The sequence below is a fragment of the Onychomys torridus genome, chromosome 8 (genome assembly GCF_903995425.1).
Source record: "Onychomys torridus chromosome 8, mOncTor1.1, whole genome shotgun sequence".
NCBI lineage: Eukaryota > Metazoa > Chordata > Mammalia > Rodentia > Cricetidae > Onychomys > Onychomys torridus.
In genome coordinates this window covers 3585062-3600635 of record NC_050450.1, presented here as the reverse complement: position 1 = coordinate 3600635, position 15574 = coordinate 3585062, and the positions used below count along the sequence as shown (strand labels likewise).

Genomic DNA, 15574 nt, shown 5'->3' with positions numbered 1-15574 from the left:
ATAATAAGGCCCTGTGGTGGCAGATCAGGGTCACCTAGAGGTAGGATTGAAACTTTTTTCATCCAAAGCCATAAATATACTTAGTTTCTTAATAATGTTGAAAAACCAGTAATTGTGTACTAAGCATTTACAAGAAAATATAAAAAGGTCATTTGTTAGCTGAGAAAGGATCTTAAACTTCATTGTCCATTTGAGGTTAAATTGTAAGCCCACAAGCTACAATTGTAGTTCTAAATTCTCTTAGGATATAGATATTACTGGTACTGCATAAAGATGAGGCTTTCATGGGCAGGAGGAATGGGGAGGGTATTCTTCATTGGTTCACAGGACCACAACCTCAAGGCTTTAATAGGAATAACTGACTAGTGTGACAAAATACAGTGAACCTGATACTGTGTTTTTTAGAGAAAAGATTTAGGTTGCTTCTATAAAATTAAAACATCTTTGGCTTTTTAGAAAACCTTATACTTGGGGAGAAATCATCAATTGGATTAATTCATGTAATCAAACAAAAAATGTCTGGAAGTAGAAAATAAGCGTGCCCATGCACACATAGAACATGACTGATCCCTTACCCTGTGCCAGCTAATATACTGTATACTCTAGAACAGTAGTCAAGCTTTTTGTGAGCAGTTCAGAGGAAATATTTTTTATAGGCCAAGAAGACAAAACAGGGATTTACAGAGGTATTTTATGGGAGAAAACAAATTTTTATTGACAAAACTTAACATATTTAACTCTGTGTATTTGTAAATTCTTTTTCCACTTTTTGTATGTTTCTTTTGTGTTTGTGTGTCTGCATGTTTTTGCATGTATGTAGACACATGTTTTGAGGTATATGTGCACATGTGTGTTCTTGCATATGTAGGCCCAAGGCTGACATCAGGAATTATCCTCAATTGTTCTTCCACGTTACTCATTGAGACAGGGCCTCTCAAACAAACCCAGAGCCCACAAGTATGATGTGGCTAGTCTTGCTAACCAGTCTGCTCCTGGGAGTCCCCTGTCTCTGCCTTCCAAGGATGGAAGCACAGGCAAGTCACCATGTCACCTGCATTTATATGGGTTTCTGGGGCTAGAACTCCTGTCCTCACATTTGCAGGACAAGCATCACCTGCTGAGCCATCTCCCCAACCCTGTAAGCTTCCTTCTGTCCTTTCAAACTGCTACACCATTGTTCAGATTTTTTTAGGAAAAAAAAAAAGAAACATTCCAAAATATATTGTTTAGTATATGAATTTTTATAATCTGAATTTGTTACTAAGAACTAACCTTTTTGAGGTTGGATAGTGTTTCCATCAAGTTGGTTATAAACATTCATCTGTTAAATTATTAACTTATGGGACATACAAAGCACAGTAATAGACTGGAGCTGACTTGCAGATTGTCATTTGGTTGATGCTTCTTAAACTACCTAGGGCCACACCTTGATTATATCCCAAATCATCACTTATCCATGAAAATCAACAATCATGCACTCTCAATCAGGGTTCTCTATTGCAGTGGCTCTCAGCCTTCCTAATGTGGTGAGCCTTTAATACAGTTCCACATGTTGTGCTGACCTCCAACCATAAGGTTATTTTTGTTGCTACTTCATAACTAATTTTGCTACTGTTATGAACCATAATGAAAATATCTGTGTTTTCCAATGGTCTTAGGTGAACCCTAGGAAAGCATTCTTAGCCCCCAAGGGGATTACGACCCACAAGTTGAGAACCACTGCGCTAGAGGAACAGAACTAGTCAAATGAATGTCTAGGACACAATATGGAAGAGCCTGAGAGAACCTAATAGCTGTGCAGTTTACGACCTTGACAGTTCCAGTTTGGCATTGAAGGCCTGGGCAGTTCTTGGAAAGTTGCTGATCTTGAGCTCAGGTTAGAAACCAAGAAGATAGATTCCAAAGTCAGCAAAACAACTGCAACCATGGGAGACATGCCTTCACCCACAGGAAGGAGGCAGCCGCACAGCACTCCTCTCCTCTGGCCTTGCAGTGTCTGAGCTGCTTCCCATCTGAGAAGGGTCTTCTCTGTGTGGTCATTTCTGGAAGTGCCCAAGCAGACCTGCCCAAGGGCCTGTGTCTTAGTTAACTAATACCAGGTCCCTGTGGGTTGACAGTCGAGATTAACTACCATAAGTACCCTCAAAAAGCCAATAGCTTTTCCTTTGGTATTTTGTTGCTGTTTTGAGACAGTGTTTCACAAAGCCTAAGCTGCCCTTCATTTTAGCCAAGAGTGACCTTGAACCTCTGATTCTTTTCCCTCCACCTCCCATGGACTGGGATATAAGCATGCAGCACCACACCTGGTTTGTGTGTTGTAGTTTGAAGAGCTTGAGAAGAAAATGTTACATTTCCCCAATGACTTACATTTTGTTTTGTTTTGTTTCATTTTTTGATGACTTACACTTTTATTGCTAGACCCATATTATATAAGAGGCTACATATGAAAAACTATTTTTAATTTTATAAATAAAACAGTGGGGATTTGTTTGCTTTCTTTTTGGTGGGGGTTAGGGAGCAGCTGTTTGGTTGGTTTTGTTTGTTTGCTTGCTTGCTTGCTTTGTGTAAGTACCTATGTTATAGTCTTGATTTGAACTCTGACCTTTTATAGAAAAGTTTACCGACTACTATTCTGAGTACATATTAGTTGGCACAAGTAAGGCTCCACAGTACATTTACCTGTGTATGTGCACACCCTTATCCCTCTTATATCATTGTGTCCTGTGGACAAAATTGAGTAGCACTACCCTAAGGCTTTTGCATAGGAATAGAAGCAAAACAGTTTACTTCTAATAAAGCATTTTAGTTAAATATTTCTGTTTCCCATTTATCTAGTACTTAATCTATTAGCAAGCAAAGCAGAAAGCTAATGCTTTTCACAGGTTTGTTCTAGTGAGATGCTTCTAGTGAGGACAGAGGGTTGTTGTCACAGCTTCTAATTACAACCTGTGTGGACAGAGGGTTGTTGGTCATATCTTGCCTTTTTTCTTTATATTCTTGCCTTATTGGAACATTAGGGCCATAGGTTCAATGTCTTGATTCAGGCTGACTGAGTTCAAATTCTAGCACACCAAATTCTAAATTTGTAATTCTTGGGGAATCTGATTAAAAACTCTGAGTTTTAGAAACAGTGAAAGCACTTAACTTCTCAGTGTTGGTGTGAAGAAGACGCATCTCACGCAAAAAGAAAGTCTATAGTAAATGATCCATAAATGTTGACTATTAAGTACAAAGTCTACTGAGTAATACAGAGGGTTAAAGATACTCGCAATAGGTTTTCATCTTACAGTAGAGAAAAACTAGGAAATGCAAATATATCTTTTTGGAGGGTGACTCAAGATGTGTTATATAAATACACTGTGCTTTATAAATATTTCCTTGAGGCATGTTTCATTCCTATCTGATTTATTATGTTTATTCTTTCCATTGTGTTTTCTAGATTGAATCTGCAGAAGTATCAGGAAATAGTGAGGTGTGCAGTTTTCTCCAGTACATGGAGAAGTCAAAACCTTGGCAGAAAATCTGGTGTGTGATCCCCAAGCAAGACCCCCTTGTGCTGTACATGTATGGCGCTCCTCAGGTAACTACGCCATGCATGTTTGAATGACATGGCCAGGACCGAGGGAGGCATGTGCACACTGATCCTCAGGAAAATAAAAGAGCTCAGCATATCACTGTGTCCCATCAATTGTAAAAATAATGAAAAGTAAAATCAATTTTATTGATTTAAACTGACAGTTCTTTTCATAGTTGCATATTATTCACTTGATAAATCATTAGTCTCTTTCATCTCTCACTTAGTAGGTGTGAGAAAAGGTAAGCTGATTAAGGGTCATGGGAGTGAATAAGCAGGAAATGAAGCAAAGGGAAATAAAGAAGGGAGGAAGCTGTTTGTAATGACAGGAAATGGGAGGCGTTCTGTGGTTGGTTTTATAGTGATAGAGACCTAAGGACAAAGTAGTTTGAAAGAAAGAGGGGGTTTATATAAGTCATGTGTTAATATTAAATTAATACTAAATCAGTAACAAGTTTTTGTGAATCATGTGTACAGCTAAGCTGGACACCTAGGGTCAACTCAAATGCCAGGTTAGCTTCTAGCACAAGCCAGAACCTGGTAGATAGATTATTTTCCTTTGAAAGTGAACAACACATAAACCAATTATATATTCATTCACTTTAAAACATAAAAAATTAAATTTGTTAGATTTTAGCTTCAACCTATAGCAAGAACTAGTAATTTCTCTTTTTAGAAAGATCCCTAAAAATGCCAAGGTTTAGATTTTATTCTCCTTTTCTGTTTTTCATGTCTGTAGATAGCTTGAATGAATCATTAGAGATAATATCATTATTAATTCTTAGTAATGTGTGCTGGCTCTAAACAGTAAGGTGCTGTAATTTACCTCCATCTTCGCTCTTCATGTGGAGAGCTGCATAGGCTATGAATGAGCCCCCATGGGAGCCGCTTTCCCAGCTCCTCTGGCTGTCAGCTCTGCTTTATTCATTTTATCTTGTCAACATTATCATTGACCCCATAGGCTAAAATCTACTCTCTGTCCAAAGAGAGTTCATAGAGTGAGGATCTGGAGACAGTAGTCTGAAGAGAGTTCTGCAGCGGCAAGGACCACATGTAACTCTGTAACAGTCTGTCTTATACTCATATGTACAATGTCCTTTGCTTAGGATGTCAAAGCCCAGGCGACCATCCCACTCTTGGGCTACATTGTGGATGACATGCCAAAGAGTGCAGATCTGCCACACAGTTTCAAACTGACCCAGTCCAAGTCTGTGCACAGCTTTGCTGCAGACAACGAAGAACTGAAACAGAAATGGCTGAAAATCATCCTTCTGGCTGTCACAGGTGAGACAGCAGATTGCCCAAGTGAGCATCTAGCCAGTTCGAACGATCTCCCTGGACCCAAGAAAAAGTCAGAATGCTAAACTGCAGCAGCTGCCAGTGTGGAGTCTCAAGTAAGACATATAGCTCAAGACATCCCCAACTCTCCTTCCTCATCTCTTAGCACTTTACATTGAGAAATAGGTTTCATAAATACATCTTTTGGGGACTTTTTAAATATGTTTGTATACTCGTAGTAAAATCAATGTGCAGAGCCATTCTTCTGTTGAAGTTCTGAAATAATGTGAAAAGATGAAACATTTTTGATAAGCTATTCCTTAATTATATACATTGGCCTTGAGGGGGTGGGTAACCAATGTCAATTGATTATATCACTACCTGATTATAATGGGCCTTTCATTTAAGAAACCCTTCAATGTCTTGTTCACTTGTAACAGTGTGAAAGATATACCTCCATGTAACCAAAATAGATCTATGATTTTAAAAAAACAGTACAGGGACAGTTTAGAGAGTATTGTATGAACTTGTCTAATATCATACTACATTAATGGTTTCTGCTCTTGTACAGCATAAAGAAATATAGGTTGCTGATGTTCATACTTTTTGACTTAAGATAATACTTGTTTTTGTAGAATTATTCCTAATAATAAAATGTCTAAAATATTAATCAATGTCCTTGTATAAAGTATTGAAATAAGTGTGAACACGTGAGCTTCTCTCTTCAGCTTTAGTTTTGTTTTTACTCTGGTTCATTTTTTAAATATAAAACCTATTTTATCTCTGAACTCAGCATTGTTCTAAACTTAATAAAATTTTGGGTAATTTATGTTGAACTGATTGGAATCTAAATGTATTCATATTTTTATAGTAAAAAAGCAGTAATTTATGTGGTGTGGGATATAGTTTGAATTCCAACAGTATTTTTAGAGTGCTATTTTTTTTTTTGTTCTATACGTATTTAAAACAGTGCCTCTCTTAGAAAGGTGCTATTAATACTTATTTAGATAAAAGATGAGGGTTTAGTTAATGTTAACTAAACATTATTATTTTACCTACTCTGATTATCCTCAACTTAAGTGCACTTTGGTCACTAAGATAAAAAAAATTGTATGGATTATTTTACATTTTGCAATAACATGATTGTCTTAGTAATTTAATGTCAACGTATACAAAAACTTTTACTAAAACTTGAGCTATATAAGACATCTAACCTTATACAGACCTGGGATATGTGGGAAACATTTGTTTAATGTTTAATGTTTTCCTTTCCATAAGACTATTGTGAATGGTAATAAGGACTACACATAATGAACACTTAAGATAACTGTGTGAGCTTTCCTTTTATCAGCTACAAAAGCTCATACATGTGCCAACTTACTTGGGAAAAGGAGTTATTAGATAGATAGTAAAGGAAATTTATGCTTAATCATGCACTAGAAAAGACAGCTGAAGTCAGTATTACAAAATCAATAATGACAGGTTTCCAGGAGATGCAAAGCATTGAAGGAAGTACAGAACTATTTTTCCTTTTTTATCCCACATGGAATCTCAGATGAACTATGGCTGTCTATTATAAATATAAGTCTGCCCTTCATCAGTTTGTAACTAAAATGTCATGTTGAATTGACTATTTAACTTTTAATATTTTTCTCAGAGGTTTTTTTCTAACTTTCCCATACTCCAAGCATTACCACTTTTATGGTACAATTTACTAGGAATTAGTAAGAATGTCTCCACTACATACAGTCTTTAAGGGCTACACTTGAGATGTAAGTATGGTTACTCAGAATTTGAAACCACCACACGTTTGTTTATACAGCTCATGCTGCATAAGTAATATCTCTTGTTTTTCCTACTTCAAAGGAGCAAGGCAACCAACCATGTTCCCTTCACCCATGAAATCCCAGACATGATCACTAACATTCAATCATCTACTCAGAACCACCAGTGAGAGAAACAAAAAGCTAGTGTCTTATTCCCTACTAAATGAGGGCCAGGAAAAAAAAGAAAAAAAGAAAGAAATTGTACATTGTTTCTCTTTTCTAGTTGTCTGCACTGATGCAGAGTTTGGGTGGGAGAGAAAGAGACAGGTGTGCAGGATACCTGTTGACAAAATTAAACAGTAGCTAGACTTGTTACTTTACTTTTCATATCTCAAGAAAAGAGAAGCAGTAAAAATGTAGAATGACTATCAAAATAAAGATAAATATTTTGTAAATATAAATAGAATAATGAATGGGATATTCCACTTAGAAGATTTATGTCAGATTATTTAAAAAATATATATTTGATCAGCAAGAAGACTACATGTTTGCCTACCAGCAAATTCTTGAATAGCAGTAATGTGGATAGATATTCAGTGTTGTTTAAATTAGATTATTGAAAGAATACTCATACAAATGATGTTAGCATGCTCTTATTGTTCATTAAATAAGGAGTGTTAGTAGCAGAAGAGGATCTGTGGCCATCCCGGTTGCCACCTTTACGGCTCTCACCATACCCTTAGCCAAGCACCGTGAGCAGCTGTCCCCATTTCACTCTCAAAAGAATCACTAGCATTTTCAGTAGGAGAATTAAGAAAAGCAATAGAGTAGTAATATCAGCTACTTATTAAAAACTCAGCTCTGGGGCTAAGGAGACTTCTATGCAAGGATGAGAAACAGAGTTCAGTCAGATCTCCAGAACCCATACAAAGGCCAGGTGAGCATGGCCCAGCACAGCAGAGGTAGGCACAGGAGACCCTGGTGCAAGTTCACTAGCTAGACGAGCCAAAGCAGGGAGTACAGGTGCAGCAAGTCACCTTGCCTCAGTGAGGTAGAGAGGTACCAAGGAAGTCACCTGACATGAAACTCAGATCTCTACACATACGCTCAACTACCTAAGTATATGTGAACATATGCATGGATAACGTGCACATATACACATATTCAAAAATTTATTTAAATAAACTCTAATCCAAGAGGTAATTAGAATAGTTAACCTCTTTCTGAGATAACTGAGGTTTCATGGTAAATTGAACCTGAAAATATAAGTTACTTTCCTATTCAAATAAATGTTCTATATGGTTCTTAATTTGTTGTTTCCTCTAATTCAGTGCTTTCAAAAGTCATCTTCAAGAAAAGTGTCCTTTCAAACTTAAGAAAATATTTATTTGGTAAAACCGTTATTCATTCAAAGCATTCCACTTTTCAACTTAAATACTGCTTTTGTTGAAAGTCTACCATTTGGTAAAAGTGAGATGTGGTACATACTTTTATCCTGAGTTTTTTTTAAATTGAGTTCAATAATGAAAAATACCACTAGCCACTTTTGTAATAATGGCAAGCAATAAAACTCTCCAGGTATGAGTTTATGCTAAAAGTTTAAGGCCCTAAGCCACAGCATATAGAGAATCAGCTTCCTAGGAGTGACATGGTAATTGAAATTGCTGAGCACAGGGAAAGAAAGGAATGGAAGCCATTGTCCCATGGTTTCAGATACTATCAACTGTGTTTTAGTTTTGCAAAGAATATGTACTATCTTCATTGGGTAAACTACACCAATTATTTTTAATTATAAAAATTAACCTTGTAAATGTTTCCTGTGGAATTTTCTAAACAGAGTATTTGTTGCAATCACAACTGTTTAAAAAAAAAACTGTATAAAAACAAAAAACAAATACCTGTAAATTCTGCGGTACTTCAGGGTTATTGAAGAGTCATTGATCCTTCTAAAAGCATTTTCTCAAATATACTTCTGGAGTTCATGATTCTGTTTTTACTTCTCCTCCTTGTTGAGATAGAAATGGTTTCTCTCCTTCAATTATTTTCAAGTATCATTTGTTTATCTCCAAAGCCTTAAGTTATTCAGAGCTTTTTGTCTGCAATGCATTGTTAATCATGAGCTCTCTACGGGTGTTGTCATAGCAAATGAGCGGAAATAAGCAAGTAACTGTCTAGGAAGCGCAGGTCTTGTTCTGGTGTTACACAGAGCAGAAAGTAACTTTGCTTTCCTACATCACATGATGTTCCTGTTAGTAGATCGAAGGTAAGCACATGGTATTTATAATCTAAAATGTTTTCTTTCTTTAATGTTGTGTTCTCAAATGTATGAATATATGAACTATGGCTAAAGAGTTCCTCTGGTTAGAATTATGTTGATATCTATAGTGGATCCTGTAACTTCTTCATTCTTAGTTTCATTAGAATCAAATTACTTTTTATTTTAATACAACTACTAAGCTATAGGTTCCCTAGATTTTTTTTAAAAAATGAGTTTTAGACCACTTGATCTATCTAAAACCCCAACTGTGACTTTATATGTGTATGTATAAATGTAAAAATATACTCTTCAATTCTCACCAAAGGAACAAAATGTTATGTAAATTTTAATTTAAGTGTTTTAACAAAAATTATTCACAGATATTCAATATTATAATTCTTCTTTACACATGCCCCTCAATCTTCCCAGGTTACAGGAAGAGACAATGTTGCTTTTGTTGCAGGTGTAGAAAGAGGAATATGGTTAGCAACAGAAACAACAGAAATGAATAGATGTGGGTAAATGGACTGCTGGTCTCCAGGGAAGAGCAACATAGAAAAACTGCACAGGAAATCAAGTAGAAGATATCCATGTACTTGTTAGTTGATGAAATCCTTATACCCAGGCTTTGACCTTAGCCTCTAAATTATAGATGACACTATCTTATTATTACTTTTTTTTTCCTTTAAGCTTTTAAAAAATAATTTCATTCTATAAACTATTTTCTGCTGGTTTTGACTCTAAATTCAACTCTCTAAGCTAAGGGCATGGCCAAATGCTGTGTCTTTTATGTATTTCAAGATAAAATAAAACATGGCTTCTACAAGACAGTTAATTTTTGGGGGGAGCATCCCTGAAAGTTTCAAGAAGGTTATCCTTTGTCCTGAAATTCATTTTGGTCAATTTAATAAAATATTAAGTCATATTTTAATAAGTGAATGCTAAATACAAAGTAAAGACACATTTGGGGACAAACAGGCCATAGAGCCCATTGTGACGACAGAATTGCATTGTGTATTATGGTTTATGAGAACTCAGATGTATCATAGGTACCATTAGCATATAATCATTCATATATAAAACCAAACTGGTATTTCATCTTTTAAGAGACAATTAACTGTTGTTTAAAAATAAGTATTATCTTGATTTTTCTTTTGACATGTTTACTGAGTTTGAAAGGGCATATCAGAATATAATAGTTGACTCTAGAGTGAAAAAATAAGCACCCAGTTTTCCAGTGGTATAAATGTAAAATACTTGGACATAGTGTATATATAGTGTAACATCTGTATATTTGATCATAAAGTCAGGTAATTGAAAACATTGTAAAATTAAACCCTTCAATTCTTGTTAAATATGAATTTGTATCTTGTAAATAAAGATCCTTAAATTGGTTCTGGAGCCTTGACTGTTATTTCCACTAGGACTATGTATATTCAGTATTCATGATTTTTCTGATCAGAAAAAAAAGGTTATTCCAACAATATTGATACTTCTAGATTCTAGTCATCAAAAACCCTAAAGAGAATCCTAAGAAACTTTCAAATGTGATGTCACAAGTAAAACTTTTCCAAAGATCACATTTTTTTATAAGTTTATCAGCTTTTTTAAGCCATAAAGAACTAATTCACAACTTATTAAACACTATATAAAAGCAATTGACATCAGCTAAAGGATTGCTTACAGTGAACACAGCTGTTGGCTCTTCAACATTACTTGTTTGGTTCATGGTTTTTCTGGGTAGAATATGTAGAGAGCACCAGTGTGTGATAATTAAGGGCTTCTCAGACTTTGTTCAGGGCATAGTATTAAAACGAAGAATGTGACTTAGCAGGCCTAAAGCAGAATTTTAACTGTCCTCAGTCAGGCTGCTGCTCCTCTTATCAAGAGTAGGAAAGGCTTTGTCAGGGAGAGCTAACTGGAAGCCCCTGGTTGTATCATTTACTGTTGTGACTTCAGACTTGAACTCTTTCTTTCTTTTTTTCTTTTTTTCCTTTTTTTTTTTGGCTTTTTGAGACAGGGTTTCTATGTAGCTTTGCTCCCTTCCTGGAACTCACTCTGTAGCCCAAGTAATGGGATTAAAGGTGTGCACCACCACCGCCCAGCATAAACTCTTTCTTGAAGAATGGTGTGCCATAGATGACACAAATGTATTACCTGCTCCATATGAGGCATTAGCTCCTCATTGCTAACATTAGAAATCATTTAGTGAATCCCCAGGGGAGTCTTGGCCCTGAAGGAGATGGGAATGGAGGGGAGGGGGGGGGGGGCGGGGACGGGATGGGGGAGGACAGGGGAATGCATGGCTAATGTGTAAAATTAAAACACAAATATAATAAATATCAAAAAAAAGTAAAAAAAAAAAAAAAAAAAAGAAAGAAAGAACTTACCTGATAGGAGTATTTTGGAACATGGAGTCTCTTGAAAGGCATGCAAAATCAGATTAAAAACTTATTAAATTGCAGTTAATTTTAATAAATGTCAGCCCCTTTACTTGAAAAAAAAAAAAAGAAATCATTTAGTTAAGGCAAAAGTTTGCAGACCTGTATGACAGTATGATATGATCACCTGGACACCATTTAAACAGGCTAATGTCTTTGATCAACCTTCAAATTCCTAAGCTCTTGGGTTAGGCTCTGGATAGCAGTGGCTTAAAAATTCCTCATGTGGGAAAATAGTTCAAGATACAGGCATAATTGGGGATTTTCTGAATAACAGAATTGTATGCTGTTTACAACCCTCTACACAGACGAGAACAATGAATGATTAGGCAACCTAGAAGGGAACAAAGTCTTTACCAAATATTCACCTGATGAGAGAATATGTTCAGACTATATAAGGAATTTAAAAATGTCCCCACCATTCTTTCTCACAGTCTACTGTTCCTCTCTCTACACTTCCTCATTCTCTGCACAGTGACTAATTCTGACTCTATAGTAATCACCACCTTTTCTGATGAAGGCTGAAACAGGCACCAATCTCTGGGTATAAAAGTAAGTGCTTAGGGGACAGTTTAATACTGTTTAAAAGAATAATAGCAGTAGGTTCTGCCCTAGGGCCTATTACCTACCCACCACATGTTCTTGGCCCAGTTTACAGTACTGGGGATGAGTTTCATCTTAGGAAACAAGCCTTAAAAACAACCTTGTGGAAGACAGCTGTAAAACAGTGTTTTCCTTACATGAAGGGGTCATTGCACACAGGAGCCTCACAGCAGCCATGACTGTGTATATATAGAATTATTTTCTTGACATGATTATTGCATGCATGAGCTCACAGCAGCCATGTGTATACAGAACTTGTACAAGATAAAACCAGCCACAATCCCAGCGTGGGAGGGGAAGAAGGTCATGAAGTCTCACCACTAGCTGAGAAGCTATTGGCAATAAATGGCTGCCAGGGAAGGTAAAGTGCTCATTTTCCTCAGGGTTGCAACCCCTGATAGGCTACACATCTCCTGATGAGTGGCGCTACATCTACACGCATGCTAGCAGCTCTAAGTGCACTCAGAGTGTTTAAAACAACATACAATTGTGGGGGAAAAGTGGTGGTAAGGCAATAAGGAAGGCTGGATTTATTCAAAACACTACATGCATATTTGAAATTCCCAATAAGAGTTCAAGTGTCACTGGTCGATGGTAACGCTTTCCTCCAGCACTTGGGAGGTGGAGGCAGGCAGATCTCTGTGAGTTCGAGGCCAGCCTGGTCTACAACATAAGTTCCATCCAGGATAGCCAAGGCTATTACACAAAGAAACCCTGTCTCAAAAAACGAGAGAGAGAGAGAGAGAGAGAGAGAGAGAGAGAGAGAGAGAGAGTTAGTTCATTACTTCTTTTAACTAATTCTTCGCCTTTAAGGTTAGGGAAAAAAAAGATTTAACAAGTTTCAGAAAAGCTCCTATCTTGATGACATATTATCATTTAGGTCTTTAGTAACTGAATTGTAAACATGCTAATGTTTTTATCGTGAGATTTGGAAAATGAGATATGAAGACTGTATTGTACATGTAGCAAAGTGGGTGAAAGCAAAGTCAAGAAAGTAGCTTTTCCAGCATCTGGAGGTGGAGTGAGCAGGACAGCAGCTCTGAATCACAGAAGCCAAATGGATTGTCTAGGAATAAGGAAGCAAGGTGTTGGAGCTCAAGACTGCTGCTGGACTCGTGGACATGCTGCTTCCAGGAGCTTGAAGTTGACTTCAGTTTGGCCCCACCATCTTTCAAATTGTGTGCTTGGGCACCAGATACATACAGAGTGAATGTCTTCAAATATCATCATATAGTAGGAATGTAGCTCTGATAAAGGGACTGACTGCCTACCATGCAGAAGTGTCTGGTCATCTGATGCACAGAAAAATATATAAATAATAAACAACTTGTGTAATGGGAAAATTGGGGGAAGAATCTATATAGGATAACTAATAGGAGAAGAAATATTGAAATATATTAAAACATACAAATAATGTACTATACAAATAAACAACCATTACTTTTTAAAATTACTTTTCTTTATTTTCAGTGAAAATAGATTTTTTTTCATTTAAAATTTTTTTTCTAATCTATGGGGTATTTTTTTGTTTTGGGGGGTTTTTTTGTTTTGTTTTTCATTTTTCTTTATTAAGAAATTTTCTACTCACTCCAATGCTATCCACAAAACCCCCCTCCTCTCTCCTCCTACCCACCAGCCCTCCTTCCCAAGCCAACCCACATCCCCACATCCCTAAAAATCGAGGTCTCCCATGGGGAGTCAGCAGAGCCCAGCACACTGAGCCTAGGCAGGTCCAAGCCCCTTTCCACTGCACCAAGGCTGTGCAAGATGTCACACCACAGGCACTGGATTCCAGAAGCCTGCCCATAGACCAGGGACAGATCCCAATCCCCCTGCCTGGGTGCCTCCCAAACAGTTTGAGCCAAACAACCATCTTCTGTATCCTATGTTTAAAAAAAAAATTAAGAACTCTGATTTCTCTATATTGCTCCTAACACCTGGCTTCAAGTAATTCTCATATGTTAGCCTCCCAAGTAGCTGAGGCTAAAACAATAGGTTCATGCCACTGTGTTATAGCTTATGACTTATAAGTTATAGTTAGTATAGGCTTATAGTTAATAAAACTTAAAATATTCATTGTGGAATAGATCAGTAGTCAAGTATTTGAAACCTACAACTTAATATAAGATGTCCTAACTCTAATCCTCAGCATGGAAAAAAGTGACACCCTCTAGAGGGAATTATGAGAGAACATTCCTACCATGCTTACTATAGTATATAAAATGCTCTTTGTTTGTGATGGCAATTTGGAAATAGTACTCATATTTTAAAGAATCCTACCTTTGGCTTCACAGTTGTACTTGTAGGAACTTATTCTAACATCCTGCTAGTTCTTCCTTTCTTCACCAACCCTCCAGCCATTCCTTCTCCTCATCTCCATTCCTTTTTGTCTCCCTGAAGATCCACAGACCCATTCTCCACCAGGGACAGACCCCACAGCCCTCACACTTGTATTTCAAAGAGTCTCGCTGTGCTCTCCTTCCTCTCCTTCATTCTGAATTCTCCAGAGTACTCATAAACCTGCTCTGTCCCACACCTCCTGCACAACCCTGGGAAACTCCTCCCAGTCTACTCCGTCCCCTTTGGACTCAGTCTCATAGTGTAGGCTCAGGGAACCTCTAGTTCTTCCTCACAGGTCTCCTCAGCCATTCCACTCATCATATCTTTATGCTTTAGTAAGTCCCCACTGACTCACAGAACCCCTCTCTAATGGAGACCCAACAGCTGCCACACTTGACTGTCAAGCGGTTGCCTGTGCCCTCTTCATCTACTGTTCTGGACTCCGAATAGCAGGCTTAGAATGACACTGTCTGACCACCTCAGTCTCTCCTCCTAACCTACCCCCAACCTCTTTGCACTCTCTGTCATCTGTGGCTAGAGCCCGGGTAACCCTGGTTCTGCCTCTTCTGCCCTTTGTAGAGCCAGACTCCAAGTCCTGTTTAAGAAAATTCTAATTCAGATCTGAGATGAGTTGGAGTCTGAAACCAAAATAGAGAGTGACTCCAGGAATGAAAATGGACTATCATTCTTCTGATCCACAACCTCTCAGATTAGGGCAACAGCAACCAAGGACCAAGCTCCCACCCAACAAAGGCAAGACCAGACATCTACACCAACAAACATCAAAAATGCTAAAACTCCAGATGTTTAGATGTCTGGACCAAAAAAAGGGACAACTATGGCAATATGATTCCTCCAGAAACAAGTAACCCTATTTTAAGATGCCCTAAGAAAAGCAATTTGGCTTAAGTATAAAACAGGACTCCAAAATAACAATTATTAATAGTTCAAACACCTTAAAGAGGATTTAAAAGCCTCAGTGAAGACTGTGGAAGCACAAACAGTTGAATGAAATAAGGCAAATAACTCAGATATGAAAGCAGAACTTAAAAAAATAGAAAGAAAAGCCAAAGTGGAATAACACTTGAACAACTCAGAAGTCAAACAAAAGCCTTGTAAGTAAGCCTCACCAACAAGTTAAGAGGCATGGAGGAGAGTCTTAAAAGTATTGAAGATAAGGTAGAAGAAATGAATAGCTTGGTCAAAGAAAATAATAAATCTAAAAATAAAACCCAGGTAAAAGCATCCAGGAATTCTTAGACACTAATAAGCAAACAAAACAACAACAACAAAACAAAAACAAAACCCTATGGAT

The 15574-nt window shown here is 37.1% G+C and overlaps 1 protein-coding gene across 5 annotated transcripts in view; it reads left to right on the top strand.

Moving 5' to 3' along the window:
- The window catches only part of Fgd4 (FYVE, RhoGEF and PH domain containing 4), a 213395-nt gene extending 203126 nt beyond the window's left edge, over positions 1–10269 (top strand). For all 5 annotated transcript variants that reach the window (XM_036195886.1, XM_036195882.1, XM_036195884.1 and 2 more), the window contains 2 exons: positions 3440–3580; positions 4681–10269. In XM_036195886.1, the coding sequence (XP_036051779.1) occupies positions 3440–3580; positions 4681–4938 (399 nt within the window). In that variant the 3' untranslated portion in view covers positions 4939–10269. The remainder of the gene's footprint in view (positions 1–3439; positions 3581–4680) is intronic.
- Positions 10270–15574: the final 5305 nt, after the last annotated feature.